The sequence below is a fragment of the Leopardus geoffroyi genome, chromosome B2, assembly GCF_018350155.1.
Source record: "Leopardus geoffroyi isolate Oge1 chromosome B2, O.geoffroyi_Oge1_pat1.0, whole genome shotgun sequence".
Classification (NCBI taxonomy): domain Eukaryota; kingdom Metazoa; phylum Chordata; class Mammalia; order Carnivora; family Felidae; genus Leopardus; species Leopardus geoffroyi.
Genome location: NC_059332.1, coordinates 45,218,511 through 45,245,669, shown reverse-complemented (window position 1 = coordinate 45,245,669; position 27,159 = coordinate 45,218,511). Strand labels below are relative to the sequence as shown.

The following is a 27,159-nucleotide window of genomic DNA, read 5'->3' as shown; positions in this document are numbered from 1 at the left end:
CGCCGCGCTCCGGGAGCGGGGCGGGTCCCCGGGCCGGGGCTGCGGGGGGCGCGGGGTCCGCCCGGCTGGGTGGGGGTGGGGGTGGGGGTGGCGGAGCGTGCAGGCCGAGGGGAAGGTACCCGGGTCGTCTGGGGGAGCCACCGGGCTCAGCCGGGACTCTGGAATGAAGGCGAACTGTTTTCCTCGCGGTCTGGCTGCGCTGGAGGAGGCGCTAGAGGTGGCCCCCCGGCTTCCTGCGCATTTCGGGGCTTTTCCCGCACCTCGGGCCCCCTGTGCCCCCTACCCCCTCCACACACCGGCACTGGCACCGGCCGCTGCGCCCTCCGCGTGGCGTGGGGCGGGGGCTACGGGGCGGGGCGCCGGGGGCGGCGGCCGCCGCTGTGCTGCAGCTGCAGTGTCGTGTCGGGATGCTACCGCAGTGGGAGAGCGGTTCCGGTGCGCCCCGGCCGCCGGAGACCTAGGTGCGTCCGCGCGGTGCCTTCCCGAGCGGCGCGCCGGCCGCCCCTCCCCCACCTCTCCTCCGCGCCTCGGGTGGGTCGCAGTTTCTGCGTGCCAAAAAAAGGACCCTTAGACCCGCTGTCGGGCGCCTCCGAAGCGCCGGCTCCCAGCCAGCCAGCGCGCTGCCACTTGAGTGGGGGGAGGGGGAGAGACCCACATAAAGGAAGATGAATTGCTCCAGCCTTTCCTATCGCTCGCTCACCTGCGGCCAGGCAGGTGACCCTGCAAAGGGGAGCAGGTTCGTTCTTCACCCGAGCCGCATTCAGCCTCCAGGGCGTGCCCTGGACCTAGTCCTCCTTCGCTTACCTGGTCAAAGCCTGAAACCACCCCTTGACCTAAAACTTATCCTCAACTTCCCCAGATCCCTTCCCCTTTCCAAATGTTGGAAGGGACGGGGCGAGTCAGGTGGAAGAAAAATTGAGATCAAGCCCTTGAGCCACCATAAGCTTCCCATGCCTGTCTTTTTGTCTCTGGAGGGAGGACAGAGATTCTTAGCTGAAACCCAAACAAAAACAAAAGACAAGAGCCTATTTTCATGGCTGGGCTGTGTAAGGGAAAGGCAGGCTCGCTGTCTCCTTCCCGAAAAGGGCTTAATGGCTGGTTAGCCAAGATCTCTTAGATCCCAGGGCATTGCAGTTGCTATGGCCTGGGAATTCATCCTACAGACGCTCTGGTTCCCTGTGTGAGTGTAGGTTTTAAGGGGAAAAGAGAGGCTAAAGAAAAGTTTGGTGCTGTCAGCATTTATAATGAGGCAAGTCCCAGTCTCCTTTCAGCGTCTTTTCTGCCCATTAATAGTAATGGCAAAGTCAAGATCTGTATCCTTGAAACAAGTGGGAGGGATGCTGAGCCTAAGGGGGTGGGGATGGGCGTCTCTTCAAGCCGTGGACCTGGGTTGACCGTGTTGGTGTGGAGAGAAACCCATCTCGGCCCATGGGAACACTGACCCTCACATCAGTGGAGTTACATCAGTCCTTGAATTTCTCCATGCTCCTCTACCCACCACATGCCTGTTGGTCCCTCTGACATATCTGATTATTACATGCCGCACACAGTCCTTGCCTCGGTTAAATCCTGAGTCCGTGTGATATTTCATTCATTTTACATTTGAGCATGAGATAGGTGTTTAAAGGAAGGTCTCCACATAACGAAAGTGTCTCCACTGCTTTGACCATCAGAGAAAGAACCATGCTCCTTTTCTGAAATCGTTAAACTCGGTTTATCTAAAAATCGTGCCCTGGATTTGTAACGAAAGACCTGAGAATTTAAGTGTAGCTGTCTTTTTTAAAAATGAGATTTATAGGGGGGCTTAGAGGCTATCTCAGGCTGTTAACTCAAGTGAGAGTCCTTATTCTCCTGGCAACTAATTTCAGTCCATGAAATGGCTTGGGGTTGACCCAGTTGTCCTGAGGGTGACCGAGAGGGTGTACCAGGGGTCACCAGGGATTTTGCTCTAACACCCAACGAGGTGATGTCTTTTATTTTTTTCCCATCCCCACTCTGCAAGCCCCAGTCCTCAGGGTAGGCATTGCTAATGTGTAAAATGATGATCTCATGATATTGGTATAGGATTATTTATCCCTTTGGAGTTCTTAGCCATGTGAAAATGGCAGACACCAGACACTGGAGCCCAGCGAACCATGGCAGGTGCTCAGAACACTCGTGGGGGAAGTGGGGAAGTTAGTGTTCTACCCACATATTTCACTTAGATTAAAAAAGAGTGAACTCGGGGCGCCTGGGTGGCTCGGTCGGTTGGGTGTCCGACTTCGGCCCAGGTCATGATCTCACAGTCCGTGAGTTCAAGCCCCGCATCGGGCTCTGTGCTGACAGCTCAGAGCCTGAAGCCTGTTTCAGACTCTGTGTCTCCCTCTCTCTCTGCCCCTCCCCTGTTCATGCTCTGTTTCTCTCTGTCTCAAAAATAAATAAGCGTTAAAAAAAAATTAAAAAAAAAAAGTGAACTCAATAAAATATTCTTTTTATTATGGCTTTCAGTTACTCTAGTTTTTCAAATATCTTCTTTTTATGACTATAATTGTTATTGTCATCATTTAAAAAATTTTTTCTAATGTTTATTTTTGAGAGAGAGACAGCGTGAGTGTGGGAGGGGTAGAGAGAGAGGGAGACAGAATTCTGAAGCAGGCTCCAGGCTCTGAGCTGTCAGCACAGAGCCCGACGCGGGGCTCGAACTCACGAGCTGTGAGATCATGACCTGAGCTGAAGTCAGCAGCCCAAATGACTGAGCCACCCAGGCACCCCATTATTGTCATCATTTTTGACACTGTTTTTTCGGGATGACAGGCTAACTGTATGAAAATCTCATATCTCTTTAATAAGCTTTAAAAAAATTTGTGATACCTACATAACATACAATATCATATATATATATATATATATATATATATATATATATATATATATATAAATCACTGTGTCCGGTGCTTTATATACCGTATCTCATTTACTCCCAACATCTCTGCAAAGCAGTGGTGTTATGCCCATTTTACAGATGAGGAAACCTAGGGCTGCAAAAACTTCATTGGTTTGTGCTGGGCCACACAGCTCGTTAGTGATGGCACTCGGGCCGGGACCCAGCAGCGCCTGACTCCTCGGCTCGTACTCTTGCTCACTCCTGTGCCACTTTACCCATTTCACAACTCCAAATTGCTAGACGATGAAGTGTAGCAACCGAAGGCTCACTGGAGGAAAGTTGAGACTGGTGGTTTGGTTTGTTGCAGAGTATTAATGAGAGTTACACGAGGGCCTTTGGAAGAAAGTGTTCCTGCTCCTTGCACTTCTGTTTCTGATGGGTTGAGGAGTCTGCATGATATTGGAAAGTAAACCAGAAACTGAGAGATGAAATGTTATGTGTTCCAGGCCGAAAGTCTGGAGAGAAGTGAGGCCTTGAAGTTTGTGCCATTGTTAAGGAATGCCCTACAAGGCTTGCCCAGTAGCAAGGACACACTCACAGGGGTCTCCTGCTCTCAGGGAGCTTGCTTTGACTGGACAGATAGAATGTTGGCAGGGAGGCAGTCAGAAGAGAAGGGAACCATAATGGATAAGGGAATGAGGTCTGAAGTTTTGGAAACTGCTATTCTGCATGTATTACGAATTCCAGATAGAGGGGCGTTCGTTCTAGGAGCCTGTTCAGCCGTGTGCCGGCCTAGAAAGTACCAAGTAATGCCAGGGTCATTGAGACTGGATGTCTAGCTTCGTGTCACCTCCTGCCCTTCGCTTATTGAAGTTAATCATCTAGCTTCTTGGCACTTGACTTTGGCTATTGGGCTAGGCATGCCTGGAGTGGTCTGGTGGGGCCTGAAGCCCTGAAGCACTTGATGGCAGGTTCAAGTAGAACTCCGAATCAGAGCTGGTATTATATCCAAAAGATTGTCTCCTTTCTTTAATATAACTTCCAAATCGTAGAGTGGGAAAGTGGCAAGGGAAAGCTGGAGGGAAGACAAGAGCCTAGATTAGGGGCATTGATTTCCTTTCCATGTTAGCAAACCTACTCTGAGCACCTGCTCTGAGAGAGGCGCTGTACTAGGCAGTGGGAACCCAGGGATGAGTTAGGATTTGGATCTTGCTCCTCAGGCACGGTTTCTGTGGTATGTAAAATGCACATGGCTATCAGTAGGGCTGATATGGAGTCCATGGATGAATGTGCTCAAAGTAATACACAACGTGTGGTTGGTGTTAAAATCTTTAGACTACTTTAAGTGACTTCGGCTTGTTTAGTTTGAAAGCCAGCAGAAGAAAAACCTTCCCAGGTCTCAGAATAACCTACATTAGCACTGGTAGGGGAAGTGACTTATAATCAGAAGAATAGGGAAGGCCGACTTGTACTGGAACGCAGGATTTCTGACTTACCCCGTGAATCTCCCATCCCCCTTGTCAAAATGTGTAGAATAGGATCGAGCTTTCTCAATCTGCACCGTTTCCAGAGGCGTATGGCTGAATCTGCCTCAGGTTCAGTCCAAAACAAACAGACAAAAATCCACTGTAAAATAAAACACACGGGCAAACCAGATCAGCAAGAAAAAAATTCCTTGTGGAAAGTACACTACCTTAAGTTAAAGGAAAAAAACCCGAGACTAAATAGACACAGATCACCAACTGGCGAAATTGTACGTGTTTTGGTGTGGCTAAATTTGCACAAAGCCTACCGAGCTGGATGTGGTCCAAACAAGTTAATGCCCTCTTTTCCAGCACAGGTTGAAGAAGGTGACTTTCTCCAGGTATGTCTTATTGGATACAGGCAAGTAGGCGTGGCTTAAGGGGCTCTCTAACAGGTGGTCTGTGTACTTTCTGCACTGTAGATCAGAATGTGGAGACATCCCACTTCAACTCTGCCTTTGAGTCCATCTGTGAAAGTGAGGGGTGAAAGTGAGTCTTTGGTGACTCCATTGACAAGCTGCGAATTGGTTTTGTACTCCACCCGCTCTTTATAACGCATAATTGGCTTGGGTAAACCTGATCGATTGATCGATTGATTGATTGATGCCAGGAAATAGATCGCCAGACTATTTAGGAGCCAATATGAATTGAGTGACTTATCACTGCATAAATGGCAACGTCTATTTTCCAGTAAGCACTAAACGCTGTTGACCCTCTTCCCCCCAAACAGGCCTGGCAAATTCTGCTGAGGCCAAGTCACTGGCAACTTCCTGGAAAACTCAGATGCTTCTGCTCTGTGACTGGAGGAGCCTAGGGTATGTCATCGCCTTTGGGCATGTGCCCGATGACCATTTGAAGCAGATTCAGTCCGGGCCATCAGGCACGGATATGTGTGTTTGATGGAATGAAAACAGAAGCCTTAATAGGGGTCAACTTGTTCCCCCAAATTGGATCCGTGTTTAGCATTAGCAGGACACTGGGCTTTGTTGCTGCCGGGGTAGCAGCTGCTGAGCTTTGATTCTTTAGGAACTGGGGAGGGGTGCTAGATCATGAATAAATACTGGCTTTGTCCGAGTGTTTGTATTTGTCAAGTACCAAAAAATAAACAAGAGTCTGAAATTGGCTTCTCTGCTGCCACCTGGCTTTCCTACCACCTCCCGTTTCCTGGCCTGAGTCCAGGGGAGAGGAGCCCAGGCAGAGGTATAACCAGGGAGGAGCTTGGCAGGTGTCAGTGAGTGTGTCCTAACCTTGGGGCTGCAGACAGGTGAGGCTCACTGATATTCAGGCTGTTGATTCAAACCCGTGGCTTCACGGATATTTACGCTTTTGACCTCACTCTTCCTGAGGGGTGGAGAGTCCTCCTGGAATGGTCCATTCTCCCTGGATTCTGGCTGTCCCCCCCCCTCCCCCCCCCCACCCCGATCAGCATCCCGGCCTTGTAGAGACCGATGCTTGCAGTGGAGGGAAAGTTTGCTCCAAGGGAGCTCAAGCAGGGTGAGAGTGGGCCGGGTGTAGGTGGGTAGTCAGGACACTGACCTCTATAGCCCCATCTCCTCTTTAGAAGATTTGGAAATTATGGGGGTGCCTCCGTGGCTCAGTTAAGCATCCAGCTTCGGCTTAGTTCACGATCTCACGTGGTTCGTGAGTTTGGGCCCCACGTTGGGCTCTGTGCTGACAGCTCAGAGCCTGAAGCCTTCTTTGGATTCTGTATCTCCTTCTCCCTCTGTCCCTCCCCCATTCATTCCCTTTCTCTCTCTCTCAAAAATAAATAAACATTAAACAAAATTTAGGAGATTTGGAAATTCTAAGGCTTTGTTGCAAAGTAAAGAACAAAACGAAAACAACAGAGAAGTAAGGGGGCTTTGTAAGCTACGTCATAGCAGGGGCTCATTCCCCGATCTTATATCATTTTCCATTTGCCTTTTCACCACCAGAACTGCTTGGTGGGTCATCTGCTTGGAGCTGTATGCAGATCTGTTTTGGGAGAAGGAACCTGAGTTTAATGAATTTAGGAGGCAGGAAAGGCTTGCATCCGTGAGTCCCGGAATCAAATGAGAGTAGCTGTGGATTCAAGAAGGCTTCTGCACCGAAAGCCCAGAGAGGAGGAATATTAATGGCTGTTCATATTAATCATTGATGTGGATATTACTAAGCTCCTATTTATTGACATTACCATTGACATCGTGTTGAATACCTTCTACAAATGATCTCAGTATATCTTACAAGTCCGTGATGTAGTAGCATTAGCCCCATATTATAAGTAAGGGATTGAGGTGTGAGAGAAGTTAATGGTCAAGCAATTGGCAAGTCGCAGAGAGAGGATTCCCATCTAGGCCATTGTGGCTTCGTACACAATGCTTTCTCGGCCAAGTTGTGGGTAGGGAACAAGTAACCTTCAGTTATTGGAATTTTGTTTCTCGTTAAGGGAATGATTTTACCTGAGAGTCGAACATTTCCCTTTCTCCCTGGCAAGCCATTCTGCCCTGTGATGGCACTAGGAAGTTTAGCCAGAACAGCTGATTATAAAGTAAGAGCACCCTGTGTGTGTGTGTGTGTGTGTGTGTGTGTGGACTGAAAGTGGACGGACGATGGTGCCGTGGTTAGGATGGAAAGATATTCTTGCAGATTGAAATGTTATAACTAGGGAATGGATGCTTTGCTTTCCTACGCCTTGGGTCATTTTGACAAATATTTGCTTAGTGAGTAACGGTGTGACAGGGGTTCTGCTTAGCAAGTAGTTTTCACTCACTTTTCCGGAGAACTTGAGGACCTGGTAGGATTTTCTTCGCTGCCAGCCTGGTTATTTGTGTAGGATTAGTGCATGGGTTTGCCTCATCTGTTACTTCAGTAACTTTGCAGGTCTCTTAGAAACTGGTTGAACTCCATGGTCTGCACGGTCCTGTAAGTCATGTGTTTGTGTGTGGTTTCTGACACTCACTTTTAGCATTCTCTTAAGCGGGCTTTTAAACATATCTCTTCCTAGATTGTAGATGCTGAGTAGACTAAAGAAAGGCCAAGGATGAGAAGAAGTTTAACCATTGGTTCTGGGAAAGAGGTTGGAATTCTGGTTTCTCAAAGAACTCTTGAGACAAGACCATTATTTGATTTCATCCTAGGTATGGCCAAGTTGGCTTCACCAGGATTAAGAGAAATGGGCCGGGGAGGGAGGAAAAGATTCAAAGGCAAATGGTAACAGGTTTCCAGAATAATTTAACTGGTTATCATTCACTTTTTGCTCTTCCTTTACTTCTAGGAGTCTAGGAACTCGCTCTAAACTAACCATTCATTCTAGACAGGCTGGAGGGTAGTTGGGTCTTGAGCTGCATCTCAACACTTTGAGCTACAACTGGAGGGTATTTGAGTTATTAACAAAGGACATTTTAAACTTAGGCGAATCGGCAGACTTGAGGAACCTAGTGGGTATGCATTTCTCTTCCCAATTCATTTTTATTCTTTGATATACACACATTTACGAGTAGTTAAAACTAATGTATACATACTTGCTTGTATTCTGCTTTCCTTCATGCATCTATCTTATCTGACAGAGATATTTTCCTTCATTTAATAAATATTTACGGCGCCTTGCTAAATTGCACTGCAAAATGTCAGGCATTGCTAGACTTTGGGTGTGACAGTAAAAGGCCTTTCGCGGCCTTTTGCTCCTTCCCTTTTGGAGTTCATAGTTTATTAGGGAAGACAGGAAGGGCGATGTCCTGAAAGAGCACAAGGAAGAGGATGCCAGTGAGAGGGAACAGCATGTGGAAGGGTCCAGAGGTAGGAAGGAGTCGACATGTTCAGAGTGTAGGCAGAACGCCATTGCAGTTGGTGCTCAGCGAGTAGGGGCAAAGGGAGTGTGGGCTGAGGTTGAAGAGGCAGGCAGGGGTCAGGTTGGACAAGCCCTTTAAAGATGTGAACGTGTCAGGGTGTCGCTGGGCATACAGTTGTAAGCAACTTTATAATATGATTTTAATGAGATTTCTTAAAAAATTTTTTAATGTTTATTTTTGAGAGAGAGAGAGAGAGAGAGAATAAGTGGAGGAGGGGCAGAGAGAGAGGGAGACACAATCTGAAGCAGGCTCCAGGCTCTGTGCTGTCAGCGCAGAGCCCGATGAGAGGCTTGAACTCACGAGCCATGAGATCATGACCTGAGCTGAAGTCAATTGCTAAACCGACTGAGCCACCCAGGCGCCCCTTAATGAGATTTCTTTTAAAGATCACTCTGGCGGTTCTGTGGAGTAAGGCTTAGGAAGGGGACCTGTAAGGGCGCCTGAGTGGCTCAGTTGGTTGGGTGTCCGACTTCGGCTCAGGTCATGATCTCACAGCTCGTGGGTTCAAGCCCCGTGTTGGGCTCTGTGCTGACAGCTGGGAGCCTGGAGCCTGCTTCGGATTCTGTGTCTCCCTCTCTCTCTGCCCCTCCCCTGCTCATGCTCTGTCTCTCTCTCTCTCTCTCTCTCAAAAATAAATAAACATAAGAAAGAAAGAAAGAAAGAAAGAAAGAAAGAAAGAAAGAGGACTTGGAGATACGGGAGGTCCAGTTGGATTCTTTTGCAGTTAGTTCAGGGGAAAGACTATGGTTTTGGGGTCGTGGCAGGGAAGATGGGGATTACTAGCTAGATTTGAAAGATTTTGGAGAGGGTTTACTGACCATGAGATGTGAGGGGGCAGGAGCTGAAGGAAAGCATGACAGCTTTCACTCGGTCATCAAGCCGGACTCCCTGGTTCCTGAGTGGAGTCTTTGTGGTCTGATTACTTTGAAGGGGAAAGCTGGGGGAGGGGTGGGTGGGCTCGGGAACCCAAAGTTTGGATGTGTGTTGGTCAGTTTGAGGTGCCTGTGGTTCATGCAGTTCAAGCCTTCCCGCCTGCCATTTTTAAATAGCCGCCTCTCCTCCAGTTGGCCATGTGTTGAGCCACCCTGCCATTGGTGGACGCTTGGGTTATTGGCATTGCTCTGCAAGCGAGCAGCACTGATGAAGTTGTCTCTGTACAGACCAACTGCTCTTTTTCCTTTTGGGTTGTTCCCAAAAGTGAGGTATATTTGGGGTGTAATCTCCAAAGTGGATTGCTGGGTCACGGGAAATGAATGAACCGTTTTATGGCTCTAGCTGCATACTGCCAGATTGTCTTTAGAAAGACTGAATTAATTTAAAGTGCCACCAGGAACTATAAATGTGCCTTCTAGCCCACAAGGCTGCCAACATTGGAGTTTATCATTTTAATTTATTTATGCGGCTTTAATATAGATATGTAAGGGTCCTTGGTTGCCCACGTTTACATTTCGGTGATTGCTAGGGTGTCATAAGTTTATCCATGTGACAGTTACCTTTGTAATTAATTACTCATGTTGTCCTCTGTCTCAGCTGTTGGGTGGAATTTATGTTAACCTCATTTGCATTCATTAGTTACATTTTTGGTTATAAGCTTTTGTTAGCTGTGTGCGGCACACATTTTTATGTTCTACTTTTAACGTTATATTTAATAACAAAAATTGAGGTGAGTAAATTCTTAAACCCCCTCTTTTTTGTGTCCGAGAGTGTCTTTGGTTGTCATTGGTTTTGTTTTAACAGTCAGAAATGGATCTCTTTACAGTCAGGCTCAACCGACTATTCTGATGGCTTTGAATTTTATGCTTGATCTTTTTAACGTCAGGTTAGCTGACTTTTTCTGGTCTCGAGCAGCACGTTGGTGGTGGAAACTGCATCAACGTGTTCTGCGGGGTGTTCATCCATCTTGCGTGAGTAAAGGATTGTATGGCCAGTTCCCAAAAAAGTTTGGGAAATGCCGGATTCAGCGAAGTCACTATTTTCTGCAGCCCTCCTGCGGAGCCTCCTGGAGCCACAGCAGGCTAATATGAATTGTGCCTCTGGGAGGGCTGCCATCAGGAGTATTTCCTAAACTTTTAGGCCAGGGGTTGGTACACTTTATCTGTAAAGAGCTAGATAGTGTTTTTTTGGCTTTGAGGGGCATGTGGTCTCTGTGGAAACCGCTCAACTCTGCTTTTGTGCTTTGAAAGCAGCTCTGGGCAATACCTAAAAGAATGGGCGTGGCTGTGTTCCAATAAACCTGGATTTGTGGACACTGAAATTTGAATTTCAAATTTTCATGTGTCACAAAATTTTATTCGTCTTTTGATTCTCACCCCAGCCACCCACCCCCACCCCCACGCCCCTACGCCCGCAACTATTTAAAATGTAAAAATCATTCTTAGCTCGTGGGCTATAAAAAAGCAGGGGACTGGCGGGAGTTTCTTCCCCCGTGTTTCAGACCCGAGAGCATGAGCATCCTGTTGGACCAGGTCAGGGAAACTCATTCTGGAACATGCTTGCTGAAATTCTGCTGCTCCGTTTGTCTGAAGTACACTTTATTGAAAGTAAATCCTTTCTCCTGTCTTGTGTTGTCTCGTTTGCTATGTATTGTTTACATGTTAAACCTTTTTTGAAGTGTCAGTTGGCCCTTGTTTGTCTCTTAACTCCTCACCGTGCACTCTGTATTTTGTTTTCTGGTTTTTGTTTTTTGTAGCATGCTCCAAGGCTAGTAGGGAATGTTTTAGGATTACAGCTTTCTAAAATCTGGTATCTTTTTAAAATTAAAAAAAATTTTTTTTGTTACATTTTATTTATTTATTTTGAGAGAGAGAGAGAGAGAGAGAGAGAGAGAGAGAGCATGAGCAGGGCAGGGGCAGAGAGGGAGAGAGAGAATCCCAAGGAGGCTCCATGCTGTCAGTGTGGAGCCCAATGTGGGATTCAAACTCCCGAACCTTGAGATCTTGACTTGAGCCGAAATCAAGAGTCGGACGCTTAACCGACTGAGCCACCCAGGCGCCTCTAAAATCTGGTGTCTTTGATGCATTTCTCAGGAACTGAACATTTGCATTTTAATTGGGGTGTTTTAGGAGACTGTCTAATCCCAAGGGAATGAAGCTACCATATAGTAATGTGATAAGCAGAAGGAGTGATGATTAAAATAACTAAAATATCCGGGGGGCTGACTTGTGTCTCGCGTGTTACACCCGCTTTATCTGTATTAACAATGAATCCTGAAAACAGTCTTGGGAGAGTAGTTCTCGCCATTATACTGATGGGGACACGGAGACACAGGTTGGGTCACTCGCCAAGATCCTACAGCCGGGACCTGGTGGAGCCAGCCTGCAGGGCACACGCCAGGCTAAAATAGGTCTTGTTTATGCTCTCCTGCCGGGACCGTTGCCCTGGCTGGTGTTGTTAGTGTTGCCTTGGTTTATATGAGGATTCTATAAATGCTCAGGGAGCGCAGAAAAGTGTTTCCCCTAAACCTTTACCACTGTCTTGTTTATAATGTGGCTTCCCCATGTAGGCGGGGGTCCTGGCCCACGGAATTAACCACTGGCCTAGATGGAAGGAGCTGAAATCTGTGGTCCAAGGACTCAGTGCTGGGTGCGGGCACTCCTCTGCATTGCAGGTTCCAGGCCAGACAGCATCTGGGTTAAGTTGTGCCTGTGTTTTTCCTTTTCCCAGTATGCCCTGAGCTCGCCTCCTTCCAGCCCTGGAGTCAGCACATTCTAGCCTCGGTGTTTCTTTATATTCGCCGACGTTAACAGCAGTCCCTGCTTTTGCCCTAGCAACAGAAGACCTTTTTAAGGCAGCGTAGATAATAGGGAATGCAAGAAGCTGACCAAATTTATATAACATACCTGGGAACAGATCTGTGTTTTGTGGAAGCTTTGTCCTTGCAGCTTTCCTCTTCATACCGTTCTTTTTCCCCTTCAAATTTGGAGAATTCCCAGCAATGTCTGCTTCTTATAAATTTGATGTGACTCTCATAATAAAACGGTCAGAAATTCTGGGGGTGCCTAGCTCTGCCTGGCTTTTGCCTTTTGAGCATCAGTTGGCAGGCTTTATGGTCACCATCTCAGGAATAACTTGCTTCCCTTGCTTGCCTTAGAATATCACAGTAACTGAGATCCCTCTTAAAATAATAGTTTGACGTGCCATTAAACATTTTCTCTAGCAAACTCAAAAGCAGTCTTCCTGCTTGCCCATTGTGAATAGGCAGAAGTCTGTCACTGCCTTGAGCTTACTCATTTTCCATGAAAAATTACTGGAATTTGATCCAGAGCAAGAATGGCATAAATACATTGTACAGGTAAACCGCAGGGAATTTTCTTTCCCGTTTGTTTGAAGGATGAGGTCATGGGATAAGACTTGTTCAAGATTTATAAACATCAGCAATCTGACCTATGTTTGCACATCTGGGTGCTTCTGGTCCTCAGTCTCATCCCAGTGCCCTAGAGGAGAAGTGGCAACAGGACCGGTGTGATGTGGGCCGCCAAGGTGAGTGTGGCAGCCTTGGGGGCCTTTACAGCTGGTCATTTTGGAGCTGCCTCTTTCCTCTTTTGCAATTTGGTTTATCCCGGGGTTTGCCTTTTGGCTACTCATTAAGCATTTATAGCACTCCCACATCCTGTACGGTGAGGGTTGGTACACTGACATTTGGTTATTTATCCATTATGGCCGGTGAAATCAGCATCCCGGATAAATGAAAATTTCCCAAGAACTGAAGTTTCGACTAGGATGGAACATAAATAGTTTCTGAAGAATAATCTCATTATACCTCTCACAAGTCCAAGTCTCACATTAGTGTGATTTTTTTTTTTTTTTTTTTTTTATAAAAGGAAGAGGGATGTTTTAAATTCTTCATGACATCTGGTTGTCATCGCAAGCGCCCCGCCCAACGTAATTCTTGTACATCAGGCATGGTTCTGTTAAAACGGTGATGTGTCCTTAGTGTCTTTGGAGGTGAAACAGACTGTGTGCCCGCCCACCGAAGGCTGCCAGACTTGGATTCTGATGGCTACATTGTGGAGGCCTTTTGGTTTTCTCACGTTGGCTCTCATACCTGTGCTCCAGCAGCCGCTTCTGTACCATCACACTGTAATTTGTTGCTTCTAATTGTTGATGGTCTGCACATCCACTCATTGAGTCAATAAACACTCGTCAGGTATGTCATGAATCGGGTACATGCCTTGAGGGCTTGCGTTAGCATCGGTATGTGAAACAGACTCTATCCTTGTCCTCATGGAGCTTGTCCAGGTGGGAAGGCACACCTAAACTTGACAGATGTACCACTGCAAAATTATGGGTTTCATAGGAAAAAAGGGGAGGGGACAACGTGAAACCTGATTTAAGTTAGGAAGAGAAGGGCAGGGATGATATTGCAGAGGAAGTCCGATCTCTGTGAAAGATTTTGCATTTCATCCTAAGTCGTATGTGAAGCCACTGAGGTTTTTTTTTTTTTTTTTTTTAAGTTTGTATATATCTGAGAGAGAGAGAGAGAGAGAGAGCATGAGCAGGGGAGGGGCAGAGAGAGAGAGGGAGACAGAGAATCCCAAGCAGGCTCTGCACTGTCATCGCAGAGCCTGATGCGGGGCTCGATCTCACAAACTGTGAGATCGTGACCTGAGCCAAAACCAAGAGTTGGCTGCTTAACTGACTGAGCTGCCAGGCGTCCCTCGAAACTATTGTTTTAAGCAGGGGATAAATGGATCAGATTTGGTGTGTGTCAACAAAGGAAGGCAAGAACTCAATACTGATTGTTAGACTGAGAAAAGGCCTGAGGGTTCCTATGAGTGGGCTCCTGGTCCCTGCGTTTTTTGACATTTCCTTTGACTTCTCAGACCAGGTATTAGTTGGCTTTTTTCCTGTAAAAGGCCAGATAGTAAATGTTTTTAAGTTTGTGGGCCATCTGGTCTCTTTTGGAATTAGCCGGCTCTGCTGTTGTAGTTGAAAGCTGCTACAGGCAATACCTCAATGAATGGCTGCATTGCAGTAAAACTTATTTACAAAAATAAGTAGCATGTGCGATTTAGTTCGCTGACCCCTGGCTCAGAGGTTGCTTTGTTTGTGATTTCCATGGTCGTTATTATTGAAGTGGTTCAGCAAGGAAGGAAATGCAATCCATGTGGTTGTCCCTGGCCTTGAGCTGCTTATAATCATTATGGGAAGATAAATATATACACTTATGAGGCCATCAACAAACATTACCAGCAAGATGTAATTAGTCACCGAAATGAAGACTAGAAACAGGAAATGTGATGAAGAGCTTGCTCATCTGCTTGGAATCCTAGACATAGGAGTAATTGTAAAGCCTTCGTGGAGGAGGTGGAACTTGACCTATAGCCGCAGACAGAGTTGAATATGATCTTGAAGGTTAGAGTTGAATAGGATCTAGTACAACGTACCTAATTTGACACACACGTGAGGCAAGGTGCAACTGATCTTAAGACAGAACCCGGACAAAAACACGTCTTCTGTTTTCTAAACCTTAGTGCACATATCCTTTCTTATTCAGGTCTGGTCTTCCCACAGGCTGACAATCCTTATATAGTAGATTCATTTTAATAGGGAATGTGAGTGGGGGGAGGGGCAGGGGAGAGACAGAGAGGGAAAGAGAATCTCAAGCAGGTTCCACACCTGCACGGAGCCTGGCTCCGGGCTCGATCTCACGACCCCGAGATCATGACCCCCCCAAAATCAGGAGTCAGACACTCAACGGACTGTCCTCCAGCTTTGTAGCTCAGATGGGTTTTTGCCATTGACTTTGGAATTGGAGGAGATCTTAGAGGTCCCTCAAGTGCAGTGATTTGCAAACTTGTTTTAGGAGTAATCCTTCCTTCAAATGAGTTCTTACTTGGAGCCCCAGCCCCCTTAGCAAATTGGTAAATGAGAGCTGCTGTGTTTGGGGCAGAAATGGGGAGCTCGGAGCCCTACCTCCTGACCTTGCCATGGCCCACAGGTGCACCCTCCTGGCTTCAGGGGCAGCCTCGAGAACGGTGCTCTCAAGTCTGATATGAAGATGATTGATTTTTTTGTCTCTCCTTCCATAGGTAATTGTTCACCAAATCTAGCTGCTCTGACCTCTCGAATCCATTGCCTTCTTCTCTTTCCATGGCCACCCCCTTAATCCCGGCCACCCCCTTAATCCCAGCCACCCCTGACTTTCACTTTGGCTTTCACCTTTTTTCATCCATTCTCCCCCCAGCCACTTTCCCCCTCTACTCTGCTGCCAGTTAACTTTTTTATTCACAAATGTGATTATATGTCCCCCCCCCCCATATGAATGCAGAGTGACTTCTCATTGCGTTTTGGATTACGATCAAAATTCAGAGCCTCTCCAAATTTGACTATGGCCACTGTGTTGCATTTGAGGTAGAGCCACCTAAACTTTTTTCGTTCTTGAGCTAAGCTTTATTCTGCTTCAGGTTTTTTTTTTAAGTTTATTTATTTATTTTGAGAGAGAGAGAGAAAGCATGCAAGCAGGGGAAGGGCAGAGAGGGAGGGAGAGAGAATCCCAAGGAGGCTCTGCACTGTCAGTGCAGAGCCCGATGTAGGGCTCGATCCCACAAACTGTGAGATCATGACCTGAGCCGAAACCGAGAGTCAGACGCTTAACCGATGGAGCCACCCAGGCGCCCCTCTGCTTCAGAATTTTGCTGTGGGGCTCGCTCTGCCTAATCCGCCCTCCCTTCCCCCTGCGCAGAATTAAATTCTGCTTCTCTGTCCTTCGGAACGACTCCAAACACTTCCATAACATCCCTGAGCTAGGAAGCATGTGATAACCTCCCCCTCACGGGACTCTGTGTTTCTCCTTAGCAGTAATCTCAATTGGAATTAAGTAATACCTGATGTAATTCGTTGTTTCTGTCCACCTTGCTTTAGAAGGTGCACTGCATGGGGCTGGAATGGAGTTCACAGGGCTCCGTTGTCAGCCGGTGGCATGGTGCCTCGTATACACATAGTAGGTCTTCACTACACGTTTGTCCAGTGCGTTCAAGATGCCTAGTTCTGCACAAATCTCATTTCTAGCGTTCAGTCCGGGTGAGATGCTGAGGCATCATTGTTAACTCCGTGTGTAGGAGCCAGAATTGCCTCCTGTAACATGAGGTAATTGAAAGGTCCATTTTTAGAGCCCCATTGTCTATAAAGTGGGTTACTTAGTATGATGCAGTTAAAGAGCCCCGAGCTTTGCTTCAGTTAGAAATCGGACAAATTATTCTAAAGAAACAGAGAACTGAAACATCTACTTAATGAGTGGCGAAGAGCGGGGGTGCAGTGGGATTTGGAAGTGGGTTTTGTGTGCCGCCGCGGGGCGGGGGAGGGGACCTCTGGTAATTCGGTAGTCAGGGGCTGATGCATCCCTGAGAAGTGTGCACCCTGGGGAGTGAAGTGAAGCTATAGAAGACAAGCTCCAACCCCATGCCTGGACACACACACACACACACACACACACACACACACACTGCTATTCACCACTATGCTTGTTCTGCAGAGCCACCCTGGAGTAGATGCCTGGCTGACTCTCTAGCCTTGCACAGGTAGGGGCCAGACTCAGAGCCCGTACGTTGCACAGCAAGGTGGTGGTTGTCCTGACCACCACTCTCTGGCCAGATCTCCTGTATGTTCTCTGATTTATCTCCTTTACAAAAGTGTAATAACCTGCCATTTGGGTTGTTTATACATCTTTCAAGCTTCCAGAACATTGTGTCCATCTAGAAGCGCTTTTGCACTTAGAAGCTTCATATAAAGGAACTTGGAGCGGGGCGCCTGGGTGGCGCAGTCGGTCAAGCGTCCGACTTCAGCCAGGTCACGATCTCGCGGTCCGTGAGTTCGAGCCCCGCATCAGGCTCTGGGCTGATGGCTCAGAGCCTGGAGCCTGTTTCCGATTCTGTGTCTCCCTCTCTCTCTGACCCTCCCCCGTTCATACTCTGTCTCTCTCTGTCCCAAAAATAAATAAACGTTGAAAAAAAAAATTAAAAAAAAAAATAAATAAAGGAACTTGGAGCAACACAGAGCAGGGCCACTTTTGCGACCTCTTGGGTCGGTCCTTAGTGTCAAGGAGATGGGGACAAGATTTGTCCTCATGTGCTTGACAAATGGAACTTGGGCTCCACACGATGGTGATGGGCTTTCTTCCCTCAATCTAATACGTCTGCAATGCTCAGAAGAGTGTGGCTGGGGCTGATTTTGCAAACAGAAAGACCAAGGAAAGGAAAGAAAGCCAGAAGCAAAAAGGGGATGATAGTAGAGAATTTATCATTATTAAGCAGGAGATTCTTTTTCTTCACAGTCCAACCTGCAGTTAAGTTTCTTACCAAGAAAAATCAACCACTAGCTCTTTTTTGTGTGTCTCAGATTAAAGAAACGATGACTAGATTCTCACAAGCTAAAAATTTGTTTTCAGTATTGTTGTTTAACTGGAGGCGGCCCTGGGAGAGAGTAAGGGATGATACTTTTGATTCAATTAGTTAAATTTTGCGGTGGAGGGGAATTGAATCTTGGGTTAAGTTGCAGGGTGCTAAGGAGACGGGAACTCTGATCAATTTTTGAAAAAATTCTGCTTTTATTCTCCTAGTTATTGGTTCTAATTTAGAAGGAAATTGCCCTGATGGGTATCTGGTAGTTTGAGGCAGCCATTATTTTCTTGACACTTGACCTTTCTCCATTTTGAGGAGGGCAGTGGGAACTTTCTTGTTGGACCCTCTCAACCTTCATTCATGCAGAAAAGCTCTCTCTTAATATTCATTCTTAAATATTTTTCTCCCCTCTCGGAAGGACCTCAAGATTTAGTACCACAAATATAATTTACTTTCTCTGAAGTTTTCAGTTTGGAAGCTAGTGTAAAATCTAGCTGGGTGAAGTTTCCGTCCTATGAATTAAATTTACATCTGTTGAGTCCCTGCTGGACCCAGCTTTGTGTTTGGACCCCCTAGGTGTCTGTAGGTCCATGCTCCCGCAACCATGGTCTTCAGAGGCTGAGCAGAACAGGATGTACATCTAAAAGCATCGACTCTATTGTTGAAAGCAAATTAAGAATGCCAAGGGCCTGCCTCTGTTTTGCAAATAAAACAAAACCAAAAAATGTCTGGCGTTGCATAGAGAAAAGCTTTGAAAAAATCATGGATTATCAGTTAACCCCATGTGGGTAATCTGGTGCCATCAGCAGAAGTAGCTTAAATAGACGCCGTCATACTTCTCAGTTGCTTTGTCCTGGTACCAAGCAATGGCAACTTAACATTTGGGCCACGAGAAGGAAGACAACTATTCAGGAAGTTAGTTTCTTCTTGCATTAGGACTTTTCACTTCTACACAGCATTTAAAAACAGTTTTTTTTTAAATTTGAAAAAAAAAGAAAATTAGGTAAGCTCTCTGCCCACCATGGGGGTTGAACTCACGACCTTGAGGTGAAGGGTTGCAAGCTCCACCAACTGAGCCAGCCCAGCGCCCCTATATAGCATTTTGAATATGAACTACAAAGTGTTTTCATGTTCATATTCTCAGTTGATTTTTTGTAATCGATTTGAGTGGTATTATCAACTTCATGTCACTACAGACAGAAAAAGAAGGAAGTTGAGGCACAGGTTACACAACAAAACCAAATCAGGCCTCAGGATGGAATCAGAGTCTTGGTCTCTTCCTACTGTGTTAAGAGGCTATGGGACTGGTTGGACCTCTAATGGGAGCGATGGTGGTTGTGGTGTTCTTTTCTTTCTTCTCCTCTGTTCCCATCTAACACCTTCTTGGTTTTTATCCCTTCTCCCTCCCCTTTTATTTCTTTCAGCTTGGATTCCTTAGCACCACCACAGCTCAGCCAGAACAGAAGGCCCCAAATCTCATTGGCAAATACCACCATGTGGACCGTGCCACTGGCCAGGTGCTAACCTGTGACAAATGTCCGGCAGGAACGTATGTGTCCGAGCACTGTACCAACACAAGCCTGCGTGTCTGTAGTAGCTGCCCTGTGGGGACCTTTACCAGGCATGAGAATGGCATAGAGAAATGCCATGACTGTAGTCAGCCATGCCCATGGCCGATGGTTGAGAAATTACCCTGTGCTGCCTTGACTGACCGAGAATGCACTTGCCCACCTGGCATGTTCCAGTTTAATGGTACCTGCACCCCCCATACGGTGTGTCCTGTGGGTTGGGGCGTGCGGAAGAAAGGGACAGAGACCGAGGACGTGCGGTGTAAGCAGTGTGCTCGGGGTACCTTCTCTGATGTGCCTTCTAGTGTGATGAAATGCAAAGCATACACAGACTGTCTGAGTCAGAACCTGGTGGTGATCAAGCCGGGGACCAAGGAAGCAGACAACGTCTGTGGCACACTTTCGTCCTCCAGCACGACCTCACCTTCCCCTGGCACAGCCATCTTTTCATACCCGGAGCACATGGAATCCCATGAAGTCCCTTCCTCCACCTATATTCCCAAAGGTAACTTAACCTCATGAGTTACTTATTTGAAAAAGGCTTTCTTTGAGCCCAGTGGAACTACCGAAAATGGGCTTGTCCGGAGGATGTTTTCTCCATTTTGTATATTCCAAAGTCACCCTTTGAGGAAGGGGCCTCCATTTCGTGGCTAATTTAATCTGGCTTCTTTGCATGTATTAGAAACATTTAGACTCAGGTTTTCTGTTGGGGGGGGGGATCAAATATCTAAAAACTAGGTCACATCAAGTTTAAAATAAGAACGAGAGAAATAAAGATAGTGTGTGGCCTTATGTAAGTCACTTCTTCAGGCCTTGGTTTCAAACTTGTTAAATACATGATGTTCAAGGTTCCATCCAGACTCAAAGTTTTCCAACATGGAATCAATCCTGGATAGACACAGCCAGAAGGAAAGAAGGAGGGATAAGGGGAGAAAATACCACGATGCCTGGAAGGGAAGGATGAATATTAGAAACAAGTTGGGGCATAAAAGGAGAAAGAAAGAAGTTTCAGGAAGCAAGCACATTTGTAGCATGTTGAACATAACTGGCATTCACATTTGGAAAATAATAAGTTTAATTTTTTTTCTTTAAAAAAAGTTTTTTAATGTTTATTTTTAAGAGAGAGCCACTGGGGGAGGGGCAGAGAGAGAGAGGGAGACAGAGAATCTGAAGCAGGCTCCACACCGTCAGCACAAAGCCTGACATGGGGCTTCAGCCCACAAACTGTGAGGTCATGACCTAAGCCAAAGTCAGACGCTCAACCAACTGAGCCACCCAGGTGTGCCTATAAGTTTAATTTTTCCAATTATTTTAACTTTATGCCCTTCATCAAGTATCCTAGTTGTTAGGACTTGGACGTCAGGCAGAATATAAAATTTATTATTTATTTCCAAGTCCTTTTTGATTAATTTTCATGAGATGATAGCCAACTTGAGTTGTGCTTTCTAGCATACTCTTTGTGTGTGATTACACTGGACCTTCATGATAACTCTGTAAGGAGGGCCTTCTCACAACCGCCATTTTGAAATGAAGAAATGGGCTCAAAGAGCTCAAATGAACTGTCCAGGTTTTCTCAGTGAAGGATGCAGTCTAGGTTCTGTCTCTTGGGACTCGAAATCCTTGGCTCTCACACCAGGAGTATGTGCAAGCTTCTCTGAAAGAAGTCCACTAAGCTGCCCAAAATTTACTAATCTGTTAATAGCCGATGCTAAGTCCTGCTTTGTTTTATTCACTGACTTTTCTCACCAGAGCTTTCCCTGGTTGGATTTGGAACTGAGTTTGAGCTCTTTTTCCCTACCTTAGTTATAGTCTCAATTTTACCATTGTATCCTGAAATGGTCAAAAGGAGGAGGAGTAAAGGAATTAGATTAGTTTTGTGAATAATCAGCACAATTAAGAGTTGACTAGAACCCTGAACATTCATGGGTCTGCTCTGCACGTGAAGCGTAGGAGAAACTGCCCTGAAGCTCAGATGTTGGGTCCCTGAGGATGCTGTTGGTTTTGCCATGAGGACGTGAGTTTAGCTGTTAGGTTTAGTTTTTACCTTCCACGTAAAAGTGCCGTTAGAGTCCTCACGAAAACGTGCGGTATAAATGACTCTTAAGCTCCAACAGTTCACATCTTGCGTTATCTGGCCTGGTTTGAAGATGAACAGGAAGAAGAGGAATATACAGATCCCCAAATATAGAAAAGCTCTCCCCCCCTCCTCTTTTCTAGGCATGAACTCAACAGCATCCAGCTCTTCTGCCTCTGTTAGACCAAAGGTACCGAGTGGCATCCAGGAAGGGACAGTCCCCAACAACACAAGCTCAGCGAGGGGTGAGGAAGGCGTGAACCAGACCTTCCCAAACCTCCAGGTAGTCAACCACCAGCAAGGCCCCCACCACAGACACATCCTGAAGCTGCTGCCATCCATGGAGGCCACTGGGGGGGAGAAGTCCAGCACGCCCATCAAAGGCCTCAAGAGGGGTCACCCCAGACAGAATTTACACAAGCATTTTGACATCAATGAACATTTGCCCTGGATGATTGTGCTTTTCCTGCTGCTGGTGCTTGTGGTGATAGTGGTATGCAGTATCCGGAAAAGCTCAAGGACTCTGAAAAAGGGGCCCCGGCAGGATCCGAGCGCCATTGTGGAAAAGGCAGGGCTGAAGAAATCCATGACCCCAACCCAGAACCGGGAGAAGTGGATCTACTACTGCAATGGCCATGGTGAGCCTTCTTTTCTCCTTGCTCACAGATCCCCATGCCTGTCCTTTCTTAGTCCTTGCTGCCTGAAGGAGTGGGAAATGCAAAGTTTCTGGAAGCTACTGTATACCATGTGCTGTTGGATCTAGTTGTGCTATGAAAAATGAGGTGGTCCGCATTTGACGTAATACATTCACAGACAATAACCACTCTGCCCTTTTCTCCCCGGCACATTTAAAGGAGAATGTTGACAAATCAGAAACCTGAGAATGACCCTTAGGGACTTTGTTCAACCGTGTCATTTAACAAGCGGGGAGATAGAGTTCAGGGAAGTTTGGCCGTGTCCTTGACCCAGGCTGGTTGTTTGTTCAGCCCAGATGGGACTGACTCCGTATCTCCTGACTGTTAGGTCCCTTGCTTCTACAATATGAGGCTGCTGGGGAAATAGAGGGCGAAAAACCCATCTTGTCTTCATTAAGTTTGCCTTTTTGAATCTGAACCTTGCTTTTAGATTCCTGTCACTTTCTCACAAGTGCTTTTCCCCTCCTTGTGTTTTGAGGATCCCATTTCTATCAGGAGGCTAGGAAAGTCTTTTAGATTATAGACACCCAAAGCTTACTCTACTGGTTATCATCCGAAGCTGGACCCTGTGTCTTCTACCGAGCGGTCAGTGTGTGCTGATACAGGCTAGAATATTTCAGTTTTTCCTTTTTTCAAAGGCTAAAAACAGCCAACAGGATGTATCCCAGCAGCTAAGTTTGATGTGACGAGTGCAGTTTTTAACTTGTGGTAGTAACTTCCCTTTCTCTGAATCCTCGGGGGCTCAATCCAGTGGGATCACAACCTGAGCCGAAATCAAGAGTCAGACGCTCAACCGACTGAGCCACCCGGGCACCCCTGTGTTGAGTCTTAAAAATGTTTATGCCCTTGGTCCCAGTAATTCAGTTTTTGTGAATCTCTCATAAAGGCATAAAGCGGAAATAGTAAAAAAAAAGATTTGAGCCCAAAGACCTTAAACTTTTAACTCAGCATGTTGTGTAATAAATAAAAATTAAAAATAATCGAAGGCCTAGTTTGAGGGAAATGAATAAGTAAATTATGGCATATCCGTGTAGTGGAATATGGTGTTGACATTGACGATTTAATGAGGTGTTGTTCTTTTTACCCGCGACATAGGGAAACGTTTACACTAGCTTAAAAGAAAAACAACAAAGCCAACCCAGGCTACGCACTTTACACAATAAAATCCTGGTTCTCTTAAAATGTTGGGAAAAGACTGAAAAGAAATACGCCAGAATAAAAATAATGTTTCTTCCAGTTTGGTGGGGTATAGTGGAATTTTTGAGTGCTGTTTTCCCCTTCTTTATTAGTTTTCTGTTCTTTTCCCCAAATTTTCTATAATAAGCTCATGCAATTTTTATAATCAGAAATTTAGGGAAAGTTAAAAAAAAAAAAAAACAAAACTCATTTTGCTTCCTTCTGCTAGTCTGAGTGAAAATCAGACTGGGGGGAACATCCTGTTTGGGATAGAGCCTGCATAGATTTGAATAAGATGTCTCTTTGCAGGCAACCCAGCTGGGGAAGGAAGGCTTCAATTAATTCTCCCCTCCTTTTTCATAAAACGTAGTTTTATTTGGACATAATTTCAGACTTATGGAAATATTGGCCATAGTACAAAGAATACCGATATACCTGTGCCCAGATCGACCGGTGGTTAACTTTTGTCCTTTTGCTTTATTATTTGCTCTTTTTATATAAAATTACATACAGACTTTGTGTTGTGACATGCGTAATAACATAGACGAGTTTGTTACATATAGCATAATGTTATATAATATATATAAAATAGTGTTACATAATACGTAGTGTATATATGCAGACTGTCCCTGACTTAATGATGGTTCAACTTCAGGTGTTTTGACATTACGACGTTGCCAAAGTGATATATACATACATTCACTCCGAATTGTACTTCAGATTGTGAATTCTGGTCTTTCTGGGCCAGTGATGTGCAGAATGATACTCTGTCATGATGCTGGGTGACAGGCATCTCTCAGACAGCCACGGGGGTGGGTCACAGGGGTGAACAACCAATACACTTATAACCCTGATGTACCCAAATAACCATGGTTTTCACTTTCAGTACAGTACAGTATGCAGTAAATTACACAAGGTACTCAACACTTTATTATAAACTAGGCTTTGTGTGAGATGATTTTGCCCAACTGTATGCTAATGTAAGTGTTCTGAGTATGTCTAAGGTAGGCTAGGCTTAGCCGTGATGTTTGATAGGTGAGGTGTATTTTTCTCTTAATTGAGAATAATGAGTTAGGTGTATTACATGCATTTTCAACTTAGTGTATTAAATGATACTTTCAACCTGCGATGGGTTTATCAGGATGTTACCCCATCACAAGTTAAGGAAGACCTATATACGTATGTACATGCATACAATAATTTTTCTGAGTCATTTCATGGCCCTTTAAGCCTAGGTACATTAGTATACATTTCTTAACAGTAAGGATAGTCTCTATATTTTTTTAATTTTTTTAAATTAACTTTTTAAATGTTTATTTTTGAGAGACAGAGAGAGACAGAGTGCGAGCAGGGGAGGGGCAGAGAGAGAGGGAGACACAGAATCTGAAGCGGTCTCCAGGCTCCGAGCTGTCAGCACAGAGCCCGATGTGGGGCTCGAACCCACAAAGGGTGAGATCGTGACCTGAGCTGAAGTTGGACGCTTAACTGACTGAGCCACCGAGGCGCCCCAAGGGTACTGTCTTTAAAAAACGTAGTCATTTTCAAACTTAATAAATTTAACATGGATACAGTATTTTTATTTTATTTAATTTATTTATTTATTTATTTTAACGTTATCAAGAGCTCCTGGGTTTATTTATTTATTTTTTTTGGATACAGTATTTTAATTCACTGCCCTTTTTCCAGTGTTGTCAGTTGACCCAGTAAAGCCCTCGATGGATAGCGTACCTTTTTCCTCTGGTCCAGGATCGGTCTAGGATCAGCTATTTCATTGAATTGCCCTTTAAATGGCCGGTCAGGACACCTGTTCTGATATATCTAATTAGGAGAACACGAGCAAAGAACATCTTGCTGGATTCCGTAAATGTCCGGAACCCTCCTCCTACTTTATTAAAAAAGTGACTCCATTCTTTAGTAGTCGCACTTACTGATTAGGTCACGGTCATAGCTGTCAGAATTCTTGAGAACACTGTGAGTTGAAGAAGTAAAACTGGTTCGGCGGTAGAAAGCAGCTTAATTCAGTGACCTTTAGGCATTCTTAGGACCACCTTGTGTCCCGTGCCCTTGTGTCCCATGCCTGTGTCCTTGAAACAATCTCCTGTCTCGTAAAAACAATGGAAGTGCCAAGTCAAATAAAACCATAACTCCTGCGTTCAAATCAGTACTTCGGGATTATGCTTTTCCAGCTAAATCACAGTAGTCTCATTCGGGTACAATGATCTCTTCCCGTATTTAAACTTTTCCCCCAGGTTTTTGCATTGCAATGTTTATATTGCAAAAAGTGTGAAGACCTAAGGAAGGTCTCTTCTTTCCAAATTGCTATTCTCAAAGGTCCAACCAGGTAAAATCCCATTACAAAGCGAGGTTCTGTTTAATAACCGTCCCAGGGGCTCAGAGAGGCCTCTAGAAACAATACCTTGTTGATCTGATTGCAGTGAGTTCTGGGCAGCAGATAATCCTGTATAATAAGATCTTTTTGTGATCCTCACCCATTTCACACTGAGTTGTTCATGAGGATGAGAGGGGATAAAATCACCTAGCCCTGGGGCGTGCTCTATAAGAGATCATGTACATGTAGGACGTCACTTATCTCTCCCTACCTTAGCAACCCTGGCTGTGATCCTGAGTGCCTCATAGACCTTTAGCACTCTGATGTGGGGCCATTGGTTCCCATCCGTTTTCCCAACAAGAGCCTCTCCTTTATTTGGCCCCACTCACCCCTCTTTACCTACTATGGACTTAGGTTAGGGGTTTTAATTTTTTTTTTTTTTAACGTTTATTTATTTTTGAAACAGAGAGAGACAGAGCATGAATGGGGGACGTCAGAGAGAGAGGGAGACACAGAATCTGAAACAGGCTCCAGGCTCTGAGCCATCAGCACAGAGCCTGACGCGGGACTTGAACTCACGAACTGTGAGATCATGACCTGAGCCGAAGTCGGACGCTTAACCGACTGAGCCACCCAGGCGCCCCAGGTTAGGGGTTTTAAAGTTGATGGGGCGCTTGGGTGGCGCAGTCGGTTGAGCGTCCGACTTCAGCCAGGTCCCGATCTCGCGGTCCGTGAGTTCGAGCCCCGCGTCGGGCTCTGGGCTGATGGCTCAGAGCCTGGAGCCTGTTTCCGATTCTGTGTCTCCCTCTCTCTCTGCCCCTCCCCCGTTCATGCTCTGTCTCTCTCTGTCCCAAAAATAAATAAACGTTGAAAAAAAAAAAAAATGAAAGTTGAATTCCTGCAAACTGCAATCCTGCTTTCACGGAATCCTAGCGTTGGAAACACCAGATGAGACGTTATATGGCCAAGAGGTTCGAAGACCGAAGGTGCTGTGGTACTCGTATACTTCCTTTTTGAAGTCGTAGCAATTTTATGTCTGGTTAATTGGGTCTGGACTGTGGTTTCCTGTAATGCATCTATTGCAGCAACAGAATTAGAAGTCCCTTCAGAATTTTAAAAAATTTATTTATTTATTTTGAGAGAGAGAGAGAACACACACGTGGGAGCGGGAGCGGGAGAGGGGCAGAGAGAGAGGGAGAGAGAGAGAGTCCCAGACAGCAGTTCACCATCAGTGCAGAGCCTGATGTGGGGCACAGTCTCACGAGCCGTGAGATCATGACCCAAGTTGAAATCAAGAGTAGGCTGCTTAACGGACTGAACCACCCAGATGCCCCAGAAGTTTTATACATAAAAATCTATGTCACTCTTTATTACTGCGTCATGAGTGTCCTCAAGATGTATGTCTGTTGTTAAAGGTCCATTTGTCATCGTTTTGTCACTTTTAAAAACGTTCCTTCTTTCTGTAGTATAACCCCAACATAATGGGTCAATGGTGGGACCAAAATGTTCCATTTAATTTAAAATGAAGAGAGGTGTGGGTTCACATTCACTGGGAGGTCACATGGGAAACAGTAGTTTTTGTTTGATCTGCTTTGTCACAAAAAGCACAAAAGCAAAGATAGTGAAATTTAGCCTGTGCACAACTGGCCATACATTGCAACGCGAGAGGCTCAAATGGTCTCAAAATAGTCTCTCTATTCCCTTCCTGGTAACCATGGAAGAGAGAGAACTGTAGCTGAGGGGATGGCTGACGACGGGAATCTGTT

At 45.7% G+C, this 27,159-nt stretch overlaps 1 protein-coding gene across 1 annotated transcript in view; it reads left to right on the top strand.

Moving 5' to 3' along the window:
• Positions 1-27,159, top strand: part of TNFRSF21 (TNF receptor superfamily member 21) — a 76,740-nt gene that overhangs the window by 617 nt on the left and 48,964 nt on the right. The window contains exons 2-3 of the mRNA XM_045498473.1: positions 18,976-19,624; positions 21,337-21,831. Coding sequence (XP_045354429.1) covers positions 18,976-19,624; positions 21,337-21,831 — 1,144 coding nt within the window. The remainder of the gene's footprint in view (positions 1-18,975; positions 19,625-21,336; positions 21,832-27,159) is intronic.